General features: G+C 39.6%; 1 protein-coding gene across 3 annotated transcripts in view; it reads left to right on the top strand.

The window, feature by feature from the left end:
* The window catches only part of usp47 (ubiquitin specific peptidase 47), a 183,224-nt gene that overhangs the window by 86,203 nt on the left and 73,822 nt on the right, over window positions 1-23,199 (top strand). For all 3 annotated transcript variants that reach the window (XM_043705674.1, XM_043705672.1, XM_043705673.1), the window contains 7 exons: window positions 2,559-2,762; window positions 10,858-10,971; window positions 11,735-11,885; window positions 15,744-15,840; window positions 18,119-18,264; window positions 18,381-18,460; window positions 19,972-20,121. In XM_043705674.1, the coding sequence (XP_043561609.1) occupies window positions 2,559-2,762; window positions 10,858-10,971; window positions 11,735-11,885; window positions 15,744-15,840; window positions 18,119-18,264; window positions 18,381-18,460; window positions 19,972-20,121 (942 nt within the window). The remainder of the gene's footprint in view (window positions 1-2,558; window positions 2,763-10,857; window positions 10,972-11,734; window positions 11,886-15,743; window positions 15,841-18,118; window positions 18,265-18,380; window positions 18,461-19,971; window positions 20,122-23,199) is intronic.

The following is a 23,199-nucleotide window of genomic DNA, read 5'->3' as shown; positions in this document are numbered from 1 at the left end:
GTCTCTCTCTCTCTGTCTCTCTCTCTCTGTCTCTCTGCTTCCTCCTCCCCCTCTCTTTCTATCTCCCGCCTCCATTACCCCCCTCAAATTGCAGGTCCCAGGAGAAATGCCAAGTTTAGATTATTGTCTTATATCTAGCAATGAATTTGATTAGAAAACCTCTGGGATTAATTTCTCCCTCCTATCCAGCTATTGAAAATCTCTTGGTCAAGTCAATGCTATTCTGTTTATGTCAAGGGTTCTTCCCAAACCATTACTTGAATGTAGTGGACGGTTTTTATAAAGCAGCAGTTTGATGTTTCCTTTGAAGATTTACCCAACGGTTTAAACTCTAAGAGGCAATGAGTTTTCTTCCTTTGCAACTATGAACTGAAATGGAAGCTGACTGAAACACCAGAAGAGCTTTGCAACTTAAAAATGATCAAGACCCATGTATTCTTCAGCTGTGGAAGACAACTCTGCTTTTTGAAGCAGAGAGGAGAATTTGAAACTGGATGGCTCTGAGAATCTTTTGAGTTAAGAATATCCTGGCAGACCACAGCCTTCTGGTTGAACTGCAGTGTGTTTAAAACAGCTATAAGCACCAAGGGCAAGAGAGAAAATTCTAAAGTCTTCAAACAGGATCCATTAAGCCCCCCCCCAACAAAAAAAAAGGACTTTTACATGTTAAGTATTTGGGATTTTTGAAAGGCTGTGGTTTAAGTTGCATAGTGGCATAATAGAAATGGATTCTTTCTCTTGTTCTTGTTAAAGTTAGGTGCTACCCTGCACAAAATAAGTGCTTTTACTTGGATAAGGAGGGCATCTTCTCTCTTAATGTTCCTTTTACTGAGTGTAGGTTTTAGGTGGACTGTTGTGCTAAAAATATGGGTTATTTATATCTTCCATAAAAGGATAATATCATTTTCAAGTTCTAGCAATGATTTTGCTGAGTAACTATTATGTTGAATTAAGATAGCTGTGTCATGATTCAGAGCAGGTGAAGAGTGGGGAACTCTTTGGAATGTATTCAAAGTGGTGCTTTGCTTCATATCCTGAAGGCATTTTCACAGGTTTATGTTGGAGATTTTCTGACCTAATTATATTCCCTTCATTTTGCTTAGTTTAGAATAGTAGACTCCCACAGTGTGGTAGGAGGACATTCAGCCCATTGAGTCTGCAATGACCTTCATATAGAGTGCTATATAGGGAAGGTCTAAAAGGAGAGACAACCCTGTGGAAACAAATGAGAGGCATCTTGTTTGGTGTAGAAAGAGTCTTGACTGTTTTTGTGATTGAGGTTTGAAAAGTGGAGGGGAAGGTTTGGTGGAGAGAACCATGGTATCAGAAAATATTGGGCTTGGGGATAGGATTAGCTCAAGTGTTGCCATTGCTAATTAATGAGTAATATGTGGTACTTTACCTCTCTGTACTTTGTCCGAAAAGCAATGGGAAAGCTAATGATCGACATCCTTTACTTGATTATCAAGCAGTCTATATAGATGGGTGGGGCCTGCAGAGAAACATTTAATAAAATTTTTGAAAGCACACCAGCACTAAGTCACTTGTGAGAGACAGAGCAAATACATTAATCTAAGGTAAGATTTAATTGAATAATTCAAGGCTAATGAGGGGGCTAGATTGAGTAAAGGAGAAAGAACAAAATTACCAGTGATAATACAAATATGAAGTTGTGACCTGAAATGCACTGCCCTGGTGGGTAATAGAAGCATATGCAGTTCTGTAGTGACTTCAAAAGGGACTTTGATAAATACTTGAAGGAAAAACACTTGCAAGATTACAGGAAAGAACAGGAAGTGGAATTGATAGGAAAGCTCATTCAAAGAGGAGGTAGAGGTATGGTGCCTTCTGTATGATACTGGGATTCCATGGTTGCATTAGCAATACAATTTCAGCAAAGGTTCTGATCTGCCTTTGATTTATAATCACATATTTGCTTGCTCAGAATTTTTCTTGTAATCTTGAGTGTATTTTGTTTGAACCCTGACTTGCCACCATGTTGAGAAACAAATTCCTTTATGGTAACCTCAGCTAGTGCAGGAATTGAACCCATGCTGTTGGCATCATTGTTCATCACAAACCAGCTGTCTAGCCAACAGAACTAACTGGCTCCAAATTTGTATAGGTATTGTGCTACCAAATGCTGCAAATAAATTGCATTATTTCTAAAAGGACCTGAAAGGTTAGATTTCCCAGCCAAAAAAAACAGAATCTGGAGAATTGTCTCAGAATAAGGGGTGATTCATTTAGAATTCAGTTGATCAGAAATTCCTTCAGAAGGTTAAGAATCTATGGAACTGTGTACTCCAGAGGGCTTTGGATGTTTCATTATTGAATGTAAAGTTGAGACAGTTTTTGGTATCTGAGGAATGAAGAGGGTGGGAAAATGGGGTTGAAACAGTGAAAAGCCATGATTGCATTGAATAGTGGAGCAGATTTGATGGGATGTATGATCTACTCTTGCTGTTAGTTCTTATATTCTTATTGTGAATCTTTGATTTTGTTCACTGATTTGTAATGGCTTATCTTTGTTTAAAAAAAACAAAATCTCTCCATAGTCAGAGACTGCAGCAGATGAACCACGGGTGCTGTGCATTGTTCAGGACACCACCAATGCCAAGGCAGTTACTCAGCGGCTCACCCTAAACCTTCCTGCATCCACTCCACTCAGACAACTGTTCGATGATGTAGCATCTAAAGCGGGCTATGTTACTGGCACCTTTGAATTAGTGTGGACCAGTGGTCTTAACAACGCTGACCAGGTGAGTTTGACCAGGGAATCAAAAGTATTTGACCTTGTTGCATTTATTTATAGTGGCTGCTTAGTGATTTAGACTGACCAATTCACAATTGGGAAAACGTGGTTAAACAAGCTCAAGTGGAATCTCACCCATGGGCTTGTAAGCTGATTGCCATTATTTGTGCACAACAGCCAATTCAGCCACAGTCATATGTGCCTACCTCACCATTTATTGCCTGACTATGGAAGTATATAATTTATAATTTTATATATATATTTCTTCATCTCCAGTTGCCCTGTTAGCTTTGATTTATGGTGCTTCCTGACTTTCCTTGCCTGATAGCTTTGCCATCTGTCTGGTTATTAGATTCCCTACAGTGTGGAAACAGGCCCTTCAGCCCAACAAGTCCACACCGACCCTCCAAAGAGCAACCCCACCCAGACCCATTCCCCTACATTCACCCCTGACTAATGCACCTAACACTACAATTCACCTAACCTGCACATTTTTGAACTGCGGGAAGAAACTGGAGCACCCAGAGGAAACCTACACAGACACAGGGAAAATGTGAAAATTCCACGCAGACAGTTGCCCGAGGCAGGAATTGAACCCGGGTCCCTGGCGCTGTGAGGCAGCAGTGCTAACCACTGAGCCACCATGCCGCCCTCTCTTTAGTCTTGTTCATTTTGAGAGAACTTGAAGTGTAATGATCAACTTACCGCTTTCTACTTAAAACTTCCCTAGAATTCCAAAAGAATATCAGGTCCTCAAGTTTTATCCTGTCTGTTTAATATGTTTGTGTTGCATTTTCATTTTATTATAGATCTTTTTTTAAACATGCCTGGAATCTTATTGTAGCTTAGTTTTTAATTTCATTCGCTTGAACATGGAACATTGTAGCTCAGTACAGGCCCTTCGGCCCTCGATGTTGTGCCAACCTGTGAAACCAATCTGAAGCCCTTCTAACCTACACTGTTCCATTATCATCCATATGTTTATCCAATGACCATTTAAATGCCCTTAAAGTTGGCAAGTCTACTGCTATTGCAGGGCCTTAAAGTTGGTGAGTCTACTACTGTCCAGGGTTTTCCATGCCCTTACTAATCTGAGTAAAGAACCTACCTCTGACATCTGCCCGATATCTATCACCAACAGGTTGGTGTTTTCGGCAATGCCATCATTTATTTGCTCTAGTTGCACTATTTTGTTTTAACTGCTACCATTGTGTGATGTTTATTGAACCTTACCACAATTGGCCATTTCACATTGTGGTTAAGAGCCAGGCCAGATGTTGTATATAGACCTTGTATATAGGCCAGACTGAGAATTTTTTTCTTCCTAAAGAAGTTAGAGAACCAGATACATTTTTAATATCCCAGTAGTTTCATGGTGAACATACACTGAGCTTTTATTTTAAATTTTATTTGGTCAAAATCATTCACAACTCCAGCTATGTTGGAATTTCAATTCTAGCCACTGAATTATTAATCTAAATTACTAATTCAGCAACGTGACTACCATGGTACCTCACCTGTAATGTCCTTTTATGTTCATTTTGATTAATTGGTTCTCTTCCATTCTTCTTCTACCATGCATTTTTTAATTGCTTTATTTTTCTTTCTTTACATCACTTCATTGGTAGTGACTATGAATTATTGACAAAGTAAGCATTGGCTCTGGTTTTATCATGTTCTTACAAATGTTCATGGGAATCCTTGCCCATATATAAAGACTTTTTGTGAACTGTATTAGGGAACACTGGGCAGAATGACGATTGTGATCTGAGAGGGGAAGAAAAAGAATGATGGATTCCAGCTGTACTTGGCTGCAAAATCTGAAAATTGCTACTCAATGCTGCTAGATCCTACTAACACAACACTACTGCCAGCCTCTGCATCCATCATTGTTCCCCAGGATGCCTGTGTTCCATTACTCTGCTCCTCACTTTCCATCTACCCTGGTGATGTTGAAATTACTTCTCTGTCGATGCAAGATATTTAATAATATTGTATCCTTATGGCACCAGTGTCTCCCAAATGGCACTTAATCCCAAGAGTGGTCTCTAAGTAATCCCAAACCTCATACTGTAGTTGAGGATTCCATCTACACACTACTTTGTTAGATTGTGATTTGATTCTTTCGAATGAACAGTGTTTTGGTAAAGCTTACAGTAGAAATTCACTGGTCAGCTAGCCTAGTTGAGTGCCTCAGTGTGGTGTCCTAGACCCAACAATCTTCAGCTGCTTCAGCAATGACTTTTCCTCCAACATGAAACCAGAACTGGGGATGTTTGTTAATGATTATGTAATGTCCTTAGATGCTGAAGAAGTCTATGGCCAAATGCAGCAAGACCTGGACAGCAAGAGAAAAGGGGAAAGAAATTTAAAAATTGAACTTAAAAAAGCAAGACCTCTGACCCCAGAGAATATTCTGATGAGGAACGATCTGCGTCTAATCCAAAACTCAGTGATGAACTGTTTGAATTTGTGCAAGTGCTCCCAAAGTTTAATAAAAGGGATTCTGAGGCCTTTTTGATTCTTTTCTTTTGAAAGAGGTGGATGAAAAAAAACTGGACATAGCTCAGTCAAAGCTGGTTGACAATCAGAGCACATAAAATTTAGGCCTTGTTTTCTGAGGAGAAAGTGAGGTCTGCAGATGCTGGAGATCAGAGATGGAAATGTGTTGCTGGAAAAGCGCAGCAGGTCAGGCAGCATCTAGGGAACAGGAGAATCGACGTTTCGGGCATTAGCCATTCTTCTGAGGAGACTTCTGTAGATTGAGGTTATAAAGAAGGCTGTTGTGTGCATGAGTTGGTCCCTCAGGCTTTTCAACAGAATATCTGGAAGTATCCTGGGTAGACTTTGTAGAATTTGAGAGGATAAAGTAAAATAATTTCACTGTTGGATGCAGGCATTAAAGATAAAGATCGTATATGAGACCCTGAAGAAAGTACTACTTTTGGAAGAATTTAAAAATTCTCTCCCTTCATTAGAATGAACCCACATTGAAAACTGGAAAGTAGCAGCAGCAAGACAGTCAGTTGAGATGATTGATAATTACAAGCTGATCCATGAGTCTGTCACTCCCACCAGCCTGAGAAGAATAGATGGTGGGAAGTTGAAAGGAGGACAAGTAACCAGGCATGGAAAGGGATAATGGGAAAAGTTCCAGGATCTCACTCTTGAATCAGAATGAAAGATGCTGGGGATAGAAGTGACTTTGAACATCTAAGTGTTCTTATCGTCAGTAGATGGGACACCTTTGTGCAGATTGCTGGAAATTCTGGCTTCAGCTGTGAGACAAGTTTAAATACTTGAGTGCTGGGGTAGAAAGCAAAGTACTTAAGAGTTAATTTGTTGTTCTTGAAATGAAACAAGTACATTAGCCACTCAAGTCTTTTATTGGGGAAAGGTATGAATTTTCTCCGAGAAAATGACAAGCATGCTAAACTTTTAGTGAAATGGAATTATTAGAGAGTATGTTCTAATGTTTGGGGCAGTAACCGTAGGGAGTGACCATAGTTTACCTTGGTCGGATTTGAATCACTTCTGCACAGTGATGCTAGGAGATGAAGGTGGTGTCTTTTTTTAGTACTAATGCAAAGGCAAAGTGAAGTCAAGTAGACAGATCAGTTAAAGGAAAAGTTGCTGGAATTGTTCCTTTGTATGTGGTGACTTGAACAGGGGCTAAATAAAGTCTATCATTGGCAGTTGACTTGATACAACAGACGGATACACAGTTGCTTGAAATGTTCATTCGGGATTTGGGTAATTCAAAGGGAGTGATCAGTAATTCTTCTCTTAAACTCACCAAGTCGATTCAGAGTTGAGTGAAGTAGCCAAATCACCACAAAGGGAAGTTAAAGAAGCTGGATTTATGGAATGTTACTACGTGAAAAATGTGAGAAGTGGGGGCTTCCATCACTAACATAACATTAAAGTGTACGCAATAGCTCACTTTTTAGAAATACATTTGTGGAATGTAGGCATCACTGACCAAGCCAGCATTTATTGCCCAGACGGAATTCTGTGTCAGCCGCATTGCTGTGGGTCTGGAGTCAATGTAGACCAAATTAGGTAAAGATGGCAAGGTGAGTGAACTAGATAGGTTTTTCTGACAATCCAACAATGGTTTCACGATCATCATTAGACTCTTAATTCCGTTATTTATTGAATTCAAATTCTACCTTCTGCTATGGCAAGATTCAAACCAGGACCCCCAGAACATTACTAGGGTGTCTGGATTAATAATCTCGTGGTAATACCACAAGGCCATCGCCTCCATTGTCTTCTAATAATTGTTGAGAAATATTTAACGAAGCCTGTGAAGTTGTTATGGAAAGACATGTAGGAATCGGGAAGATCCAAACACTTATGTCAACATTTTTACTAGCTAGGTCTTCTGACAGATGTATACAGCTCTGTAAAATGCGCTGTGCATGTCACATGATGGGAAACTGTAATATGAATCAGTACCAGCTTTTTTGAGGAACTAAATTAATATGATTTGGAGATGCCGGTGTTGGACTTGGGTGTACAAAGTTAAAAATCACACAACACCGGGCTATAGTCCAACGGGTTTAATTGGAAGCACACTAGCTTTCGGAGGGACGCTCCTTCATCAGCCCTCGCTACCACCTGATGAAGGAGCGTTGCTCCGAAAGCTAGTGTGCTTCCAACTAAACCTGTTGGACTATAACCTGGTGTTGTGAGATTTTTAAATTAATATGGTTTTCATGGATTGTGTGGAACCATTACTAAAAATAAAAGCAGAACGCCAGCATATCTTTACTATTCTGGAGATGGCTGCTTCATTTGCTGAGGCAATGCCCTTAAGAGCAATTACTGCTACAGTGATAGTAGAGACCTTAATCCAGGTTTACCTTCATGAAGCTTTCTAGAAATCACATGACACTCAATTATTTGTTTTGCCCAATAACCTTGAAAGAGCTGTTTTGAAAAGCGGTGGAGAGTGCTTTGGTATCTGGCCTTCAGTTGAGGGAGGAGAAGCCTGTGAGGAATGGCTGTTCATCTAATCTGAGCAGAAACCCACTTGAGTTCAGGTTCAAACTTTTGTTCTTCCGAAAGGGTGATTGGATGATCTTCGCAATATTGTATTTCTTTAGCAAGCTATGTCTGAAAGATTTCAGAAATAACACTGCATGATTAGTGACTTGACTTCAGCTGCCAGAATAACATAGTGACAGATTTTAGCACAGTCTTCACTGTATATCTTTGCCTTGAAGAATGACAGTTGACTGAAGTGTATTTTTCAGTAGACAAGCAAGAGGCTGGCAGAACACAACCAGTGGGCTGCGGAATGGCAGATGGAGCTTAATTTAGACAAATGTGAGGTGTTACATTTTGGAAAGGCAAATCAGGGCAAGACTTATACACTTAATGGTAAGTTCCTGGGGAGGGTTGTGGAACAAAGAGACCTTGGAGTGCAGGTTCATAGTTTCTTGAAAGTGGAGTCACAGGTAGATAGGATAGTGAAGAAGGCATTTGATATGCTTGCCATTGTTGGTCAGTGCATTGAGTATAGGAATTGGGATATCATATTGCAGCTGTACATGACATTGGTTTGGCCACTTTTGGAAAACTGCGTGCAGTTCTGGTCCCCCTGCTACAGGAAGGATGTTGAAAGGGTTCAGAAAAGATTTACAAGTGTGTCACCAGAGTTGGAGGGTTTGTGCTGTGGGGAGAGGCTGAATGGGCTGGGGCAATTTTCTGTTGAGCATCAGAGGCTCAGAGTTGACTTTATAGAGGTTTATAAAATCATGAGGGACATGGACAGGGTAAATAAGCAGGTCTTTTCCTTGGAGTGGGGGAGTCCAAAACTAGAGGACATAGGTTTAAGTCAGAAGGCAAAGCTATAAAAGGGACCTAAGATCAACTTTTTCAGCAGAGGGTGATACATATATGGAATGGGCTGCCAGTGGAAGTGATGGAGGCTGGTACAATTACAATATTTAAAAGGCATCTGGATGGGTATATGAATAGGAAGGGTTTAAAGAGGTATGGGCCAAATGCTGGGTAATGGGACTAGATTAATTTAAGATATCTGGTCGGCACAGATGAGTTGGACCGAAGGGTCTGTTTCTGTGCTGTACATCTCTAATACCCAAAGTGGTGGATGCTGACATACTTAAACATTTAAAAGACATTTAGATAAGTAGATGATTAAGAAATGTTTTGAGGGATATGGGCTAAGTGCAGGCAGGTGGGACTAGTTTTATTTGGGATTATGGTCAGCTGGATTGAAGTGTCTATTTGCATGCTCTATGACTCTTTAAGAATATATATTACTGACTAATTATTGCATATTCATTAAATTTTTAAAATATTAAACCAATCATTGTGTTTCTTAAGACACTTGATTGATTTTTTTTCAAAAAGATTAAAACCTGATTTGATAAAGCATTTATTTGGCCATTTTGGTATTTGGAAAAAGTATTTTTATTTTACATTGTGCTGCATGGAGTCGTGGGACTAGAGCAACAGTGCACTTCTCTAGCTGTGGTCATAATACACTGCCCTCTACTTCAACAGGATGTATATTCCGATGTCCTTTTAAACAAAGTCATCTTCACTCAGTTCTTGGAGCATAATGAAACAGACTACATGCGGTCATCAGCTGATTCTGTATTAGTGGTGCTGGAAAAGCACAACAGTTCAGGCAGCATCCGAGGAGCAGATTTTACTGCTCCTTGGATGCTGCCTGGACTGCTGTGCTCTTCCAGCACCACTAATCCAGAATCTGGTTTCCAACATCTGCAGTCATTGTTTTTACCAAGCTGATTCTGTAGTCTTAAGCTTCACAGCCCTCAAGTAGGGGTTAGGTCATCTTCAATTGATGGTTTGTACGTGAGGAAGAATGTTTTCATGCAGCATATAGTTAGAATCTTGAATACATCGCCTAAGATGTGGTTGAGGCAGCTTGAATTGAGGCATTAAAGTGAAAATTGATTTGTAATCTGGTAATATGTGGGGCGGCAAAGATCCCAAAGGAAATGTAATGCTCTGTTTTATCTTATTTTAAGAAAACAGTCTAAAAGTAACCATGTTACACTGCCCAGTAGTAAAAACAATGGGAATTGTCCAGGAGTCACTTCGCACAGAAGTAGCAGGGCTCCCTTGACTCCATAATATTCTATTTAGCTGAGTTAATTATTTTCCTAATGCTACCAAAACCTCTTCAATCATGCTATTGCTGAATTATTCAGCACCAAAGGATTCCTTTCAGTCCTTTGATTCTGCATTGGGTCTTTCAGTGAGCAAATCAATTATTCCCATTCCACAGCACTTTTCCCATCTTCATACAGTTTTTTTTTGCTTGAAGTATTTATCCAGTTTCTTTGAAAGCTGCTATTGAATTTGTATCCACCTCCTATCAGACAGTGTTCACATTCTAGGTACTTATATTTAAAAATAAGTGTTTACCCAAAGGGACTTCTGACTCTTTTGTCAGTCGTCTTAAATTATTATTCTCTGGTCATATACCCTCCATCCTTTGGATGCAATTTTCCTTTATTTACTCCACCTAATTCCTTCATGAGTTTAAAAAACACTAATCAGTTACCAGACACTTTTGGACTCTGGCGTTTAATTGTTAAGCGTTTCTTTGTCTTTCTACCTTTTAGTAAGGAGGACTGTAATGTTTAACCTTTTAACTTTGTTTCCTTATTTTTCTGCTTTGCACCTAAGATTCTGTATCTAGGTACCTTTGTACCTAAGATGGTGCAGTAAGCGGCAACTTATAAACTTTTCACTGTACTCATGTGAGTATATGTGACAGTAAACCTAATTCAATTCTTTCTTATCTGTCCCCTAAGGAGACAATTCACAAAGTTTTCCAGTTTTCCTACATAACTATTATCCCTAATCATTGGAACTATTGTATAAATCATTTGTTTCTATTGCGCAACTTCTTTCCCTTTAAAGAATTGGACACAATTTCCCCAGCTGGGGCAGAGTTTAAACCATATGCCTCCAGTGGAGAAATCCCAGATTGCATATACTTCATTCAAACAACTACAGGTCTGTTAGCTTATGCCCAACTTTGAAGTTGTCATTTAACAAGTCTAAACCTAACCTTTAATTGTGCCCTGTTTCAGAGCCCCCTGGATTACTCTAGTGAAAAATCTCTTGCTGATTCTGGATTTGAACCAGGAAAGAAACATTTTATACATCTCACAGATAAAGATGGCGAACAGCCCCAGTTTGCATCGGTAGGTGCACTCTAACTATGATCAAAGCTTGTCCTGCTGACATTTAGAATAACTGCTTCAATCAAAAACTGTTGTCTTGTAATTTGAGTTTTTGTGATTCCTCAAGGGATGCGAAAAATTTAAAACATAAAAGTCTTCAAAGTGTTCATTGTGGCACAGTACTTTGAGTTGGAGCTGAGCTTATTATGCCAATTGTGCCTATTGCCTATGTCACTTAAACCAAGTGATACATTTATAGCGATTCATAAAAGCTTAGAAAATATATGTGGACAGAGGAAGAGGTGAAAAGAAAATTTACTTGGCACCTGCTGTTTTGCTGAATGCACACATTCTGTTGGGGCGGAGGTTGAGTTCCAAAAGCAACAAATTTAATAGTTCTTGTTCAGGGCATAGGATTTATAACTAGTGCTTTATTTAGTCTCATTGGCATCATAGCTACTTCATTAAATCTGCTATGATGTGTTTGCTTGGGGAACAAAGTTTATCTGATAGCTGAAAGGACCTGAATTTCTGAATTGTTGCACTGTTAAAATGCTCATGAATGATTCTAATACGTAGATATCTTCAAATAAATCATTGATCCAAATGCTAGAAATTCTGTGGATTATTAAAGTAAAATTGGGTTTTGAATTTGTACTGTGATTTATTTTCTGCAATTTACTTATTACTATGCATCATCCTTAAGTTATTTTTATCATATTTTATTTTAATCATTTGTTGATCATAGAAAAGGATGTCACTTGAGTGTACTATATCTCTACAGGATGAGTCTGGTACAGCAGAAAGCAGTGGACATGACGACAGCACTCAGGAAAGGATTATTGGCCCTCAGCTGAGGGAGAACACTGTGGGTTGTGGAGAGTACAGTAGTCAGAACTACTCATACTCTCCTGTCCTGGGAAAGTCAGAAACTGGTGAGTGATTGGACAGCAAATATTTGAAACCTTTATTCCACAATGTTATCCGAAAAGAAATTTAAAAAAATATTTTGAATATTTAAATGGACTCGCTGAATAATTCTGATTAGATGAAAATCCTGTGGGAAAAAAAAATTAAATGTTTCATTCAGATATGAAACCTTGAGTTTCTGGTATACGTCACCCATGAAAGATCTTAGATTTTAGGCTGTTTAAATATTTTATTCTGTCCTACATGGATCTGCTTTCTTGTAAAGTGATTAAACCGCACCCATGTCCCATGGGACCCTTCAACCACATGGCATCAACATCAACTTCAGTAGTTTCCAAATCTCCCCACCCGATTCCAGATCCAACCCTCCAAATGGCATCGCCCTCTTGATCTGACCCATCTGTCTATCTGCCTTCCTACCTGCCCCTCCAACCCCCTATTTATCTGTCATTCCTCCATCCCTCTCCACATTCCTGGAGAAGGGCTTATGCCTGAAATGTTGACTCTTCTGCTCCTCAGGTGCTGCCTGACCTGTTCTTTTCCAGCGCCACTCTTTTCGATTCTGACTCTCCAGCATCTGCAGTCCTCACATTCTCCCTGTTTAGTGTATTTCCCCAATCTTTTACAGCAAACTTGCCTTGTACCTTCATAGTTTTTTGTTCAGATCATACTCAAACTTTGTGAGTATCTATCATATAGTCACTGTTTCCCAAAGGCTTCTTTACAGCAAGGTTATTAATTAGCCTTTTTCTCATTACATAATGCTAAATCTAAAATCTGATTTGGAGATGTTGGTGTTGGACCATGGTGTAAAAAGTTAAAAATCACACAACGCCAGGTTATAGACCAACAGGTTTAATTGGAAGCACTAGCTTTTGGAGCACTGCTCCTTCAGGTGGTTGTGGAGGATACAACTACCTGATTTGCTATAAATTCTGTGTCTTACAATTGTGTACTCCACAACCACCTAATGAAGGAGCAGTGCTTCCAATTAAACCTGTTGGACTAAAATCTAAAATAGCTTGATTCCTGGTAGGTTTATAGTAAATTGTCAATAAAGATGTACCATCTGCAGAATTGTATGGTTTCCCCTGACTTATTACATAGTCTCAACTGCTTCCTAATTCTTAATTACTGCATAAAGTATAAAGTTATAAACCGAATCATCAGTTATTTTTCTTTTGTGTACCTATGAGAGTGTAGCATGACTCCTGCATAACAATCAACCCTATCCTCAAAGAACCCCAATTACACCTCCATCAGGAGCTATACACTGACCAGACCACAATCCCTATCTTCTCTATGTACAGGACACCACCACCACTACCTCCCCTGGACATGATTTTTTCTCCCACTGCATTCCTAGAACCTGACCACCTTTACCCACAGTTGGTCCTCCTTCAGCTGCCTCAGGACCCAACCCTCCCTTCCTGTCATTGGACCCATGGTCCCCACCTCCCCTGCTTTTCCAGACCCGACTGTCCTGTTCACTCACTGGGTCTGCTGCACCTTTTAATATAACTTTCAATCTAACACCATGTTTACTTTACACTCCATTTGCTGTATGTCTCACTTGCCTAATGTTCTTGGCATTTGACAGGCATCTGTCACTTTCTGGCTGTGATACTGACCCTTTAAATGTTTGAAGCCAACAGCTGACTGGAGAAAGGAGGCATAGTTTCCTTTTTCTTGACAGTTCTGTATTACAAGCGGCCTGTCAGAATGGTAGTACAGCCCTGCATTTCTGAAGGAGCCCTAATAAAATATCTTGTTAGAAAAGCAGTGCTCCCTTTTTGTGCAGCAAAGGAAGACCAGAGTGACAACCTGCATTAAATTAGCACTCCTTTTCTCTGTTTGAAATGAATCAGAAGTTCATTTCATAAGTGGGTGGCACACTGGCAGAGTAATGAAGCAAGATGAATGCATCCAACATCTAGCCTTCGGCTTTTCTCGGGATTCAAGAGCAGCAAATGAAAGTGAGCCTGATATTCCTTTGCATTGAAACTCTGATTGAAACAGTAAGGTTTTTAGCTTCTTCTGAAGTAACATTGGGGCAATACTCCTTGGGCATGAGATGTATTCGGGCAACCTTCTGGAAGCTGAGCTTGAGCAGAGAAATGCAGTCTGTTTCACCCCTTCAGTTGGCCACAAAAGATCAACAGCCACTATATCAAATAAGAGCTGAGGGATATTCTCCATTGTCTTGACTAATATTTACCATCAAACAACATCACAAAAGAGATTATCTGGTCATTGTCATGTTGCTGTTATTGGGACCTAGTTGTGTAAAAGTTGTGTCTAGAGTAGTTTCCTAAATTACAATAGCTACACTTTAAGTAGTGTGCTACTGGTTCTTAATTGCTCTGTGGTCATAAGTGTTACTTTGTTATTTAGAACTAAGCTACGAGTGGCCTGTTGAATGCCCAGGCCCAGCTGTGGATGGATGATGCGTCATGCGACTTAGTGACTATTTGGTTTCAGTGCAAGATGCTCAGGTTCCAGCAATGTTGGAGCAGTTGGCATCTCTATTGAGTAATGTGACTAAAAATAGTTCTAGTAATAGAACCTTTCAAAGTACTTTTCTGGTACCCTTTAAGGATCCTGCAATATATGGAAGATATAAAGAATGAGGGCAACATCTAGTGGTTGAACGCTTTTGATGCATGGAATTATTTTAAGATAGCCTCCTTCCAAATTTAGAAGAGTTTTTTTATTAAACTCTATTGACTTCCTCATTGCAGGTGAATTCATTCATTGTTTAGCTGTTAAAACTATTGTATTATAATGCTAAGACCATCACTCCCCCCAACTTCACAATACCAAAATAAGGAATTCCTGCTTCTGAATTATTCAAGATTAGTTTTGTTTTCATCTAGACTTTCGATGCATTCCTCAGGCTTCCTTGCTGTGGAAACTAGTGCTACAGAGAAGGTCTCTACTGGAAGAATAAAAAAATAAGTGGAGAGAGATTGCAGAACTTGGTGGATCAGAGGAATCTGGGTGTCTGGTACATGAATCAAAAACAGTTAGTATGCAGGTACAGCAAATGATTAGGAAGGCAAATGGAATTAATGGCCTACTAATTTTCCTAAACCTTAACTGTGCTGGGTGACACGTCAGTTGCCACACAGTCGTGCAATTAGCATTTTCATTGATTCCTTTCAGCTGTCAACTGTTACATATTTGGATGGTAGATTATTTTCCACAATTGAGTAGCTCAGGAATGACTCTGTAGTTGAACCCACAAGTTTTCATAGAAGTCCGTGATCTGCATTTGTAACACAGCATCCCAGAACCTATTCAATGGAGTGGCCAAAGAGAGAAATAAGTTGACAAATCAATTTGAATGGAATTTTCTGTGTACTGAAATATTAAAACTTCAACTTGACCACTAGTTCTACAAATAAAAGATGCTGAGATACTTCATATAAATGTAGTGGTTAAAAATTTGTCCTTTTAAATGCATTATGTTGTGAGTTTTAACATAGCCTCAATTCCTGGTGAAGGGAAGAAGACTTGGATTTATATGGTGCCTTTTCTAACCTCTGAATCAAAGCACTTGCAAATAATTAACTATTTTTAATGCATAATCGCTGTTGTAATATAGCCCATTTTGTGTCAAGCTTCCACTAGCAGCAATGATCAAATAATGCTATTTCATTGAAGGTGATTGTTGTAATTGTGCACAAATGTGATTTAATTAGTGTTGATAGACTAAAATGCTGACGTTGCTAGCTGTGTCCATAACCTGGGAAGAAAGTAAAAAAAAAAATCTGTTGAGGGAAAGTCTTATTTGCGGTGAGTTAAGTTGAAGTGATGCATTGATGTGTCAAACATGACTGATGAAGTTCTGTATTTTGCAGGATATGTTGGATTGGTGAATCAAGCTATGACCTGCTACCTGAACAGTTTGCTGCAGACGCTCTTCATGACTCCTGAGTTTAGGAATGCCCTGTACAAGTAATGATTCACATGATTATTCTTGAATGCATGACCAGAAATAGAATGAGATTCTGGATGATTATGATTAGATATTTAAGTTAGACTCTCAGGTATTTACAGCACAAAATGAGGCCATTTGGGCCATCCTGTCTGTGCTAGTCAACAAAGATCTGATTACATTAATCCAGTTTTCCAGCATTTGGCCCATACCCCAGAGGCTATGGTCTTGGCAAGTGAATACCTAAATACTACTAAAATGCTTTGAGTTTCTGACTCGACCACCCTTTCAGGTAGTACATTTCAGATTCCCATCACCCTCTGGGTAAAAACGATCTCCTCAGCTGTCCTCCTAGTCTTTGACCTCTTATGTTAAATCTATGCTCCCTGGCTATTAACCCATACACAAGTCTACCTTCTAATTAACCCTATCTATGTTCTTTGATTTTATCCATCAAGGGATCTGTGGTTATGCACAAAAAATGGTCCTTCTCATAGACTCATAGAGATGTGCAGCATGGAAACAGACCATTCAGTCCAACCTGTCCATGCCGACCAGATATCCCAACCCAATCTAGTCCCACCTGCCAGCACCTGTCCCATATCCCTCGAAACCCTTTCTATTCATATACCCATCCAAATGCCTTCTGATGTACAATATTTTACAGGGTTCTTTCATTCATAGTGTAATTCTTTACCTTGTTACAGCCCCTCATGTGCATTACCTCTCTCATTCTGGGATGGATTTGGAGCTGCTGAACTCACCTGACTTGTGTGTTTATAGCTGTCCTCCTCACTATTTAACAGCCTAGCATATTTTATGCCCTCCACAAATTTTGATTCTACCCGCTCCCACCCGCCCCATCACCACCACCCTGTTTACGTCCTAATCATTAAAGAACAGCATAAACACCATGGGACCCAGCCACAAGCCCTATGGAACTCTACTAGAAGCAAACTTCCAGTCGTAGAAGCAATTCTCTACTATCATTCTCTGCTTCCTGCCTCTCAAACAATTTGGATCCAACATACCACACTGCCTTCAATCCCATGGGCTGTATGTTCTTGGCCAGTCTGCTTAGAGATCTTTTCAAAAGTCTTGATAAAGTCCATGTAGACCACGTCAAATATAGGCTCTCATCAACATTCTTTATTGCCTCAAAACATTTGATAAAGTTTGTCAAACCACTTCTTTCTTTTAAGAAATCCATGACAACTGCCCCTGACTAACCTATGATCTCTGTATCTCCAGGTGCAGATATATTCCGTTCCTTGGAACTCCTCCTAGTAACTCTCCTCTAGTAACGTTGGACTCACTAATACTTACAATTTCCTTGTCTTTCCCTTCCTCCTTTGCTAATATTTTTTAAAATAATTAAACAATCATCTTGTCCTCTAACACCTCACTTGTGGCCAGAGAGTATCTGAAAATTATTGCCAGAATCTGTAATAACTCCTCCCTTTCCTCTGTCAATGGCCTGGAATGTATCTCAATCAGGCTTGCGGATTTATCAACTCATGGCTGCTAAACGCACTAGTGCCTCCTCTTTATGTTCACTCCTTATGTTCACTTTATATTTCACTGTCATCCAACTTGATACCTATACCTGTCTCGTCATTTTCCATTAGAGCACGAGGCAGAACACTGGAGAATTGACAGTTATTTTTAACCTCTGCCTGTAATCAAGATTTAATGGGACAGAAGTATCCAAATGTTTGCTGTTATTAGCTCCCTGCTCGTATTCCACAGAGTCTCCAGGCCGTGTATTAAGTTGATCTTTCCATTAAAATGTGAATATTCAAAGCTATCGATTACAACAGACCTCTTGTTTTGGCAAATTTCCACCAGAGATCACAAAATGAAGGCACGATCCGTTTCAAACCTCTAGGCTCACAAAATTCGCACTTGAGAAATAGAACAATTATTGGCTTGTGATAGGCCAATTTTCTGGGACCAGAGATGACCTATGGCGATGCAGTTTGGATATCCTTCCTTTAACTTGAGAGTATACCAGTGTAGTCCAAAATGAAATATAGGATTTGGATAAAATCTGCTCGGTAAAGGACTATTTCACTTCTCTCAATTATATTTCAGCGCATTTAACCATTGAACTAATAATTTAGCAGCATGAATATTCATACTTTCAGCACATATTCAGACCAAATCTTCTGCCAGTAACCCTTTAGCCAGCAGTATTTCGAGCTTCTTGGCTGACCCTCGAGTGGACAAAGTGAATATTCTGACCTAATGATTTTTAAATGTTAATTTTCTAATGGTTGCATGGAATTGTATTCACAGGTGGGAGTTTGAAGAATATGATGAAGATCCAGTGATTAGCATTCCTTATCAACTCCAAAGGTTGTTTGTCTTGTTACAAACTAGTAAGAAAAGAGCAGTGGAAACAACAGATGTGACTCGAAGCTTTGGCTGGGACAGCAGTGAAGGTTAGTTGTATTTTGAGGCAAAGTTACTCCTTTGTTGCAAGGGTGAAATATGCTCTTAGGTGTTTAATAGCTGAGCTTTTCATGTGACCTAATTGTTATTGATTTTCCCTTATTAGCTTGGCAGCAGCATGATGTTCAAGAATTGTGCAGGGTCATGTTTGATGCATTGGAGCAGAAATGGAAGCAGACTGAACAGGTAACTCCCATGTTAATTTTTCTTTATAGTTTCTTGGGTGTCACTGGCAAAGGCAGTGTTTGCTGCCCATCCCTTAATACTCTTGAACTAAGTGGCCATTTCAGAGTAGTTAAGCAGTTAAGAGTAGACCACTTTGCTGTGGATCTGGAGTCTGATATAGACCAAACCAGATAAACATGGCAGATTTATTTCCCTAAAGGACATTTGTGAACCAGATGAGCTTTTTATGACAATGAATGATAGCTGTTCTGGTGACCATTATGGAGATTAGATTGAATTCCAGATTTATTAATTGAGTATAAATTCCAGCAGCTGCTATGGTGAGACTTGACTCTGTGTCCTTAGAGCATTCATCTGAGTTTCTGGGTTACTGGTTGGTAACATTACCTCTACGTTGCCATGTCTCCCTTCACTTTAATATAATAACAATGGACATGACCTGGCCTTCCTTGAAGAGGATCCTGATCAAACATTTTATTTTTCTCTTCCAATCTTTCTACTGTGACAGGTAAAATTCAGAGAGAGTAGTGTTTCTTAATGTAATTACAAATTGAAAGCTGTGATACAACTTGTTTGATTTTCTACATTGTGGCGCTGCGATTAGATATTGCAGTATTGAGTTAAATATAATAATTAAATCGATCTTCAGTGTAGCTTTGAATGTGTACTTTAGTTTTATTTGTTCTTTAACCATCTCTTGGGTTTTGTATTTTTGAAAGCCAGAGGAAATGAGTGATTTCTAACCTACTAAAAGAATTTGTATTTACAAAAAATATCTATTATTAACCCACATACTCTCAAGTCTCTTACACCAAATTACGTTTTGTAGAAGTGGTGTGATATGCAAAATATAGCAGCTAATTTGTCTTTAGCTAGGTCCCACAATCTACTTTATTGATGTTGGTTGACCAGGACAACACCTCTGATGCTCTTCAAATAATTATGATTGAATTTTTGCATATGTGTGAGGGGCATCCAGGGCTCCAACATCAGCATGTATTGACAATACAGCAAGATTATGTGCTCAAGTTTCTGGAAATGGCCTTGGAACTCAAAAGCTTCCAACAATAGCTTAACCTGTGAAACTATTTCCAATTCAATTGATGTCCCTATGCCCGAATGAGGAAACAGAATTTTGGCACAATTTTTTTTTTAATGGGTTGCTGCTTTGTGGAATTGGTTGATTTATGAATTTGAGTTTGTAAAGGTCAGTTAAGTTTTGTATTTTCCAAGTCTGTTTTCTTCATCTGTTAGCACTGAGCTTTTTAAATCGAAATGTTGCTTGCTATCATCCTTTCAGAAGTCTATCTAAAATGTAACTTTTACATTCATGAAACCAGAATTCTGATTCTTGCTTATCAGATACCACAAGAAAACATTCATTCGCAAACCTCCCACTGCAATTTGCTGTCGTAGAATCACTGTCAAGTTTTAGAATGTGTAGCTGCGTCCCACTAAATTTCAGCTGTGCTTTAGTATTTATTCCAAGCTATGTTATTTTTGTGTTTCAGGCTGACCTCATCAATCAACTGTACCAAGGAAAATTGAAGGATTACGTCAAGTGTCTGGAGTGTGGTTATGAGAGCTGGAGAATTGATACATACCTTGACATCCCGCTAGTTATCAGACCATATGGTTCCAACCTGGCATTTAACAGTGTGGTAGGTGTTTGACTTCTGTTGCCCAGAGTGTCACTTGATAATAAGATCATGCAACAATTGTAAGGATGGCCTATTGAAATTTCTTAATTAAGCTACATTTTTTGATTGTGCTTTTGGGAAGACAGGCAGTTGGTGTCAAAACCAAAAGACTTTATTTCTGTGTGTTTTATGCTATTACTACTTGTTAAAATAAAAATATTTACTATTTCTAGAGGGGAGTGCTGGCATAGTGGTAATGTCAATAGTAATCCAGAGAGAGGCTAGTGTTCTAGTGTCATGGTCTTGCATCTCACTGTGGCATTTGTTGAAATTTGAATTCAGTAAAAATCTGGAATTAAGAACTAGCCTGCTGTGATTCACTAATGTCCTTAAGGGAAGGAAATCTGCTATCTTTATATGATCTGGCCTGGAGATGACTCCAGTCTACAGCATTGTTGTTGACTTTTAAATACCCTCTGAAATGGCCTGGCTAATCACTCAGTTGTATCTAACCGTACAACATCTCAACAAAGAAATGAAACTGGCCAGACTACAAATCAATGACTGAAGCACTGAAAATGATAAAACACAATCCTGTTGAACCTGCAAATTCCTCCCTGCTACTTGGGGGTTGTACCAAAATTGGCAGAGCAGACCCTCAGACGAGCCAAGCCTGACAGTCACACTCATGGAATTGTACCGTAGGCAATGTTACAGACAACACCATCCCTTGATATGTTCTTTCGACTGGCAGGACAGATTTACTAAGAATGATAGCACCATGGCGTACAGTTAGGAAGGAGTTGCCTGGGAACTCCAAACATCGACTCTTGGGCGGGCCCCATGAAATCTGTTGGGATCAGGTCAGGCATAGGCATGGACATTTGCTGATTGCCACCGACAGCCTCTTGGTAGATAAATTAGTTCTCCTCTACGTTGAGCACTATCTGAGTTTATTTCAGAAATAAAAGGGGTCATCCACACTGCTGGTATGCACTATAAACATAGAAATAGTAGGAAAGTATTGGAGGAGCAAATAAGTTGGCATATTTCTGAATATAAAATTAATAGGGCAATCATATTTGAGTATTTTGACTAACCAAATATCAACTGAGGTAAAAACAGTGTGAAAGGCACAAAGGACACAAAATTATTGAATTGCATTCAAGAGAATTTATTAGCCAATGCCACAATAAGCCCACAAGAGAGGGCTCGAATGTAGATTGTTCCCAGAAATAAAGCTGGGAGAATTAAGTAGCAATAAGTGACCATTTTGGTGAAAGTCTTTGATTCAACATCATTGTAGAGTCGTAGAGATGTACAGTACTGAAACAGATCATTCGGTCCAACTCATCCATACTGACCAGATATCCTAACCTAATCTAGTCCCATTTGCCAGCACCTGGCCGATATCCCTCTAAACCCTTCCTATTCATATACCCATCCAGATGCCTTTTAAATGCTGTAATTGTACCAGCCTCCTCCACTTCCTCTGGCAGCTCATTCCATACACGCACCACCCCCTGCATGAAAAAGTTGTCCTTTAGGTGTCTTTTATATCATTCCCCTCTCACCCTAAACCTATGTCCGCCAGTGCTGGACTCTCCCATCCCAGAGGAAAGACTTGGCCGTTTATCCTACCTATGCCTCTCATGATATTTTAAAACCTCTATAAGGTCATCCCTCAGCCTCTGATGCTCCAGGGAAGGCAGCCCCAGCCTATTCAGCCTCTGCCTATAGCTCAAATCCTCCAACTCCAGCAACATCGTAGTAAATCTTTCCCGAGCCTTTTCAACTTTCACAACATCTTTCCGATAGGAAGGAGGCCAGAAATGTCCTGTACAGCTGCAACATGATCTCCCAACTCTTGTACTGAGTAGTCTGACTAATAAAGGAAAGCATCCCAAATGCCTTTTTCACTATCCTATCAACCTGTGACTCTACTTTCAAGGAACTATGAATCTGCACTCCAAGGTCTCTTTGTTCAGCAACACTCCCCAGGACCTTACCATTAAGTGCATAAGTCCTGCTCTGATTTGCTTTTCCAAAATGTAGCACTTGACATTTATCGAAATTAAACTCCTTCTGCCACTTCTCAGCCCATTGGCTCATCTGATCAAGATCCCATTGTAATCTGAGGTAACCTTCTTTGCTGTCCACTACACCTCCAATTTTGGTGTCATCTGGATAGTTACTAACCACACCTCCTATGTTCACATCCAAATCATTTATATAAAGTTTTGGAAATATGCTAATATCTTGACTAAGACAAGACTGGAATAAAAGTTCTAAATTTGCAGAAGGCAAAATTTACACAGCTGAGATCTTGGCAAATGGACTGGTTATATGCTTTTGCAACTACTAATAGGAAAGTCTGAAAATCTGAGACGTTGAAAAGCAAGATTTTGTCGGTGCAATATACTGCCAAATCTAGACATCCCTGATTATTCAGAAACATATAGTGTAAGAATAAAACAAAGTGAACTTATGACAAACTCAAAAAGGAAATACTTCAGGAAGCTTAGAAAAGTATAGGAGTGAAATGAAAAAGGGAATTTCGAAAGCAAAGAGGATATGAAAAAGTGTTGACTGTAAAATAAAGGAAAATCAACTAGGAGAAAGTGAGGACTGCAGATGCTGGAGATCAGAGCTGAAAAATGTGTTGCTGGAAAAGCACAGCAGGTCAGGCAGCATCCGAGGAGCAGGAGAATCGACGTTTCGGGCATAAGCCCTTCTTCAGGAATGAGGAGGGTGTGCCAAGCATGCTAAGATAAAAGGTAGGGAGGAGGAACTTGGGGGAGGGGCGTTGGGAATGCAATAGGTGGAAGGAGGTTAAGGTGAGGGTGATAGGGCAGAGAGGGGTGGACAGAGAGGTCGGGAAGAAGATTGCAGGTCAATAAGGCGGTGCTGAATCTGAGGGTTGGGACTGAGAAAAGGTGGGAGAAGGGGAAATGAGAAAGCTGGAGAAATCGGCAATCATCCCTTGTGGTTGGAGGGTTCCTAGGCAGAAGATGAGTGGCTCTTCCTCCAGGCGTCATGTTGCCATGGTCTGGCGATGGAGGAGGTCAAGGATCTGCATGTCCTTGACAGAATGGGAGG

Source organism: Chiloscyllium plagiosum, chromosome 16, assembly GCF_004010195.1.
Source record: "Chiloscyllium plagiosum isolate BGI_BamShark_2017 chromosome 16, ASM401019v2, whole genome shotgun sequence".
Taxonomy (NCBI): Eukaryota; Metazoa; Chordata; class Chondrichthyes; order Orectolobiformes; family Hemiscylliidae; genus Chiloscyllium; species Chiloscyllium plagiosum.
This window is presented reverse-complemented; position numbering and strand designations above follow the sequence as displayed.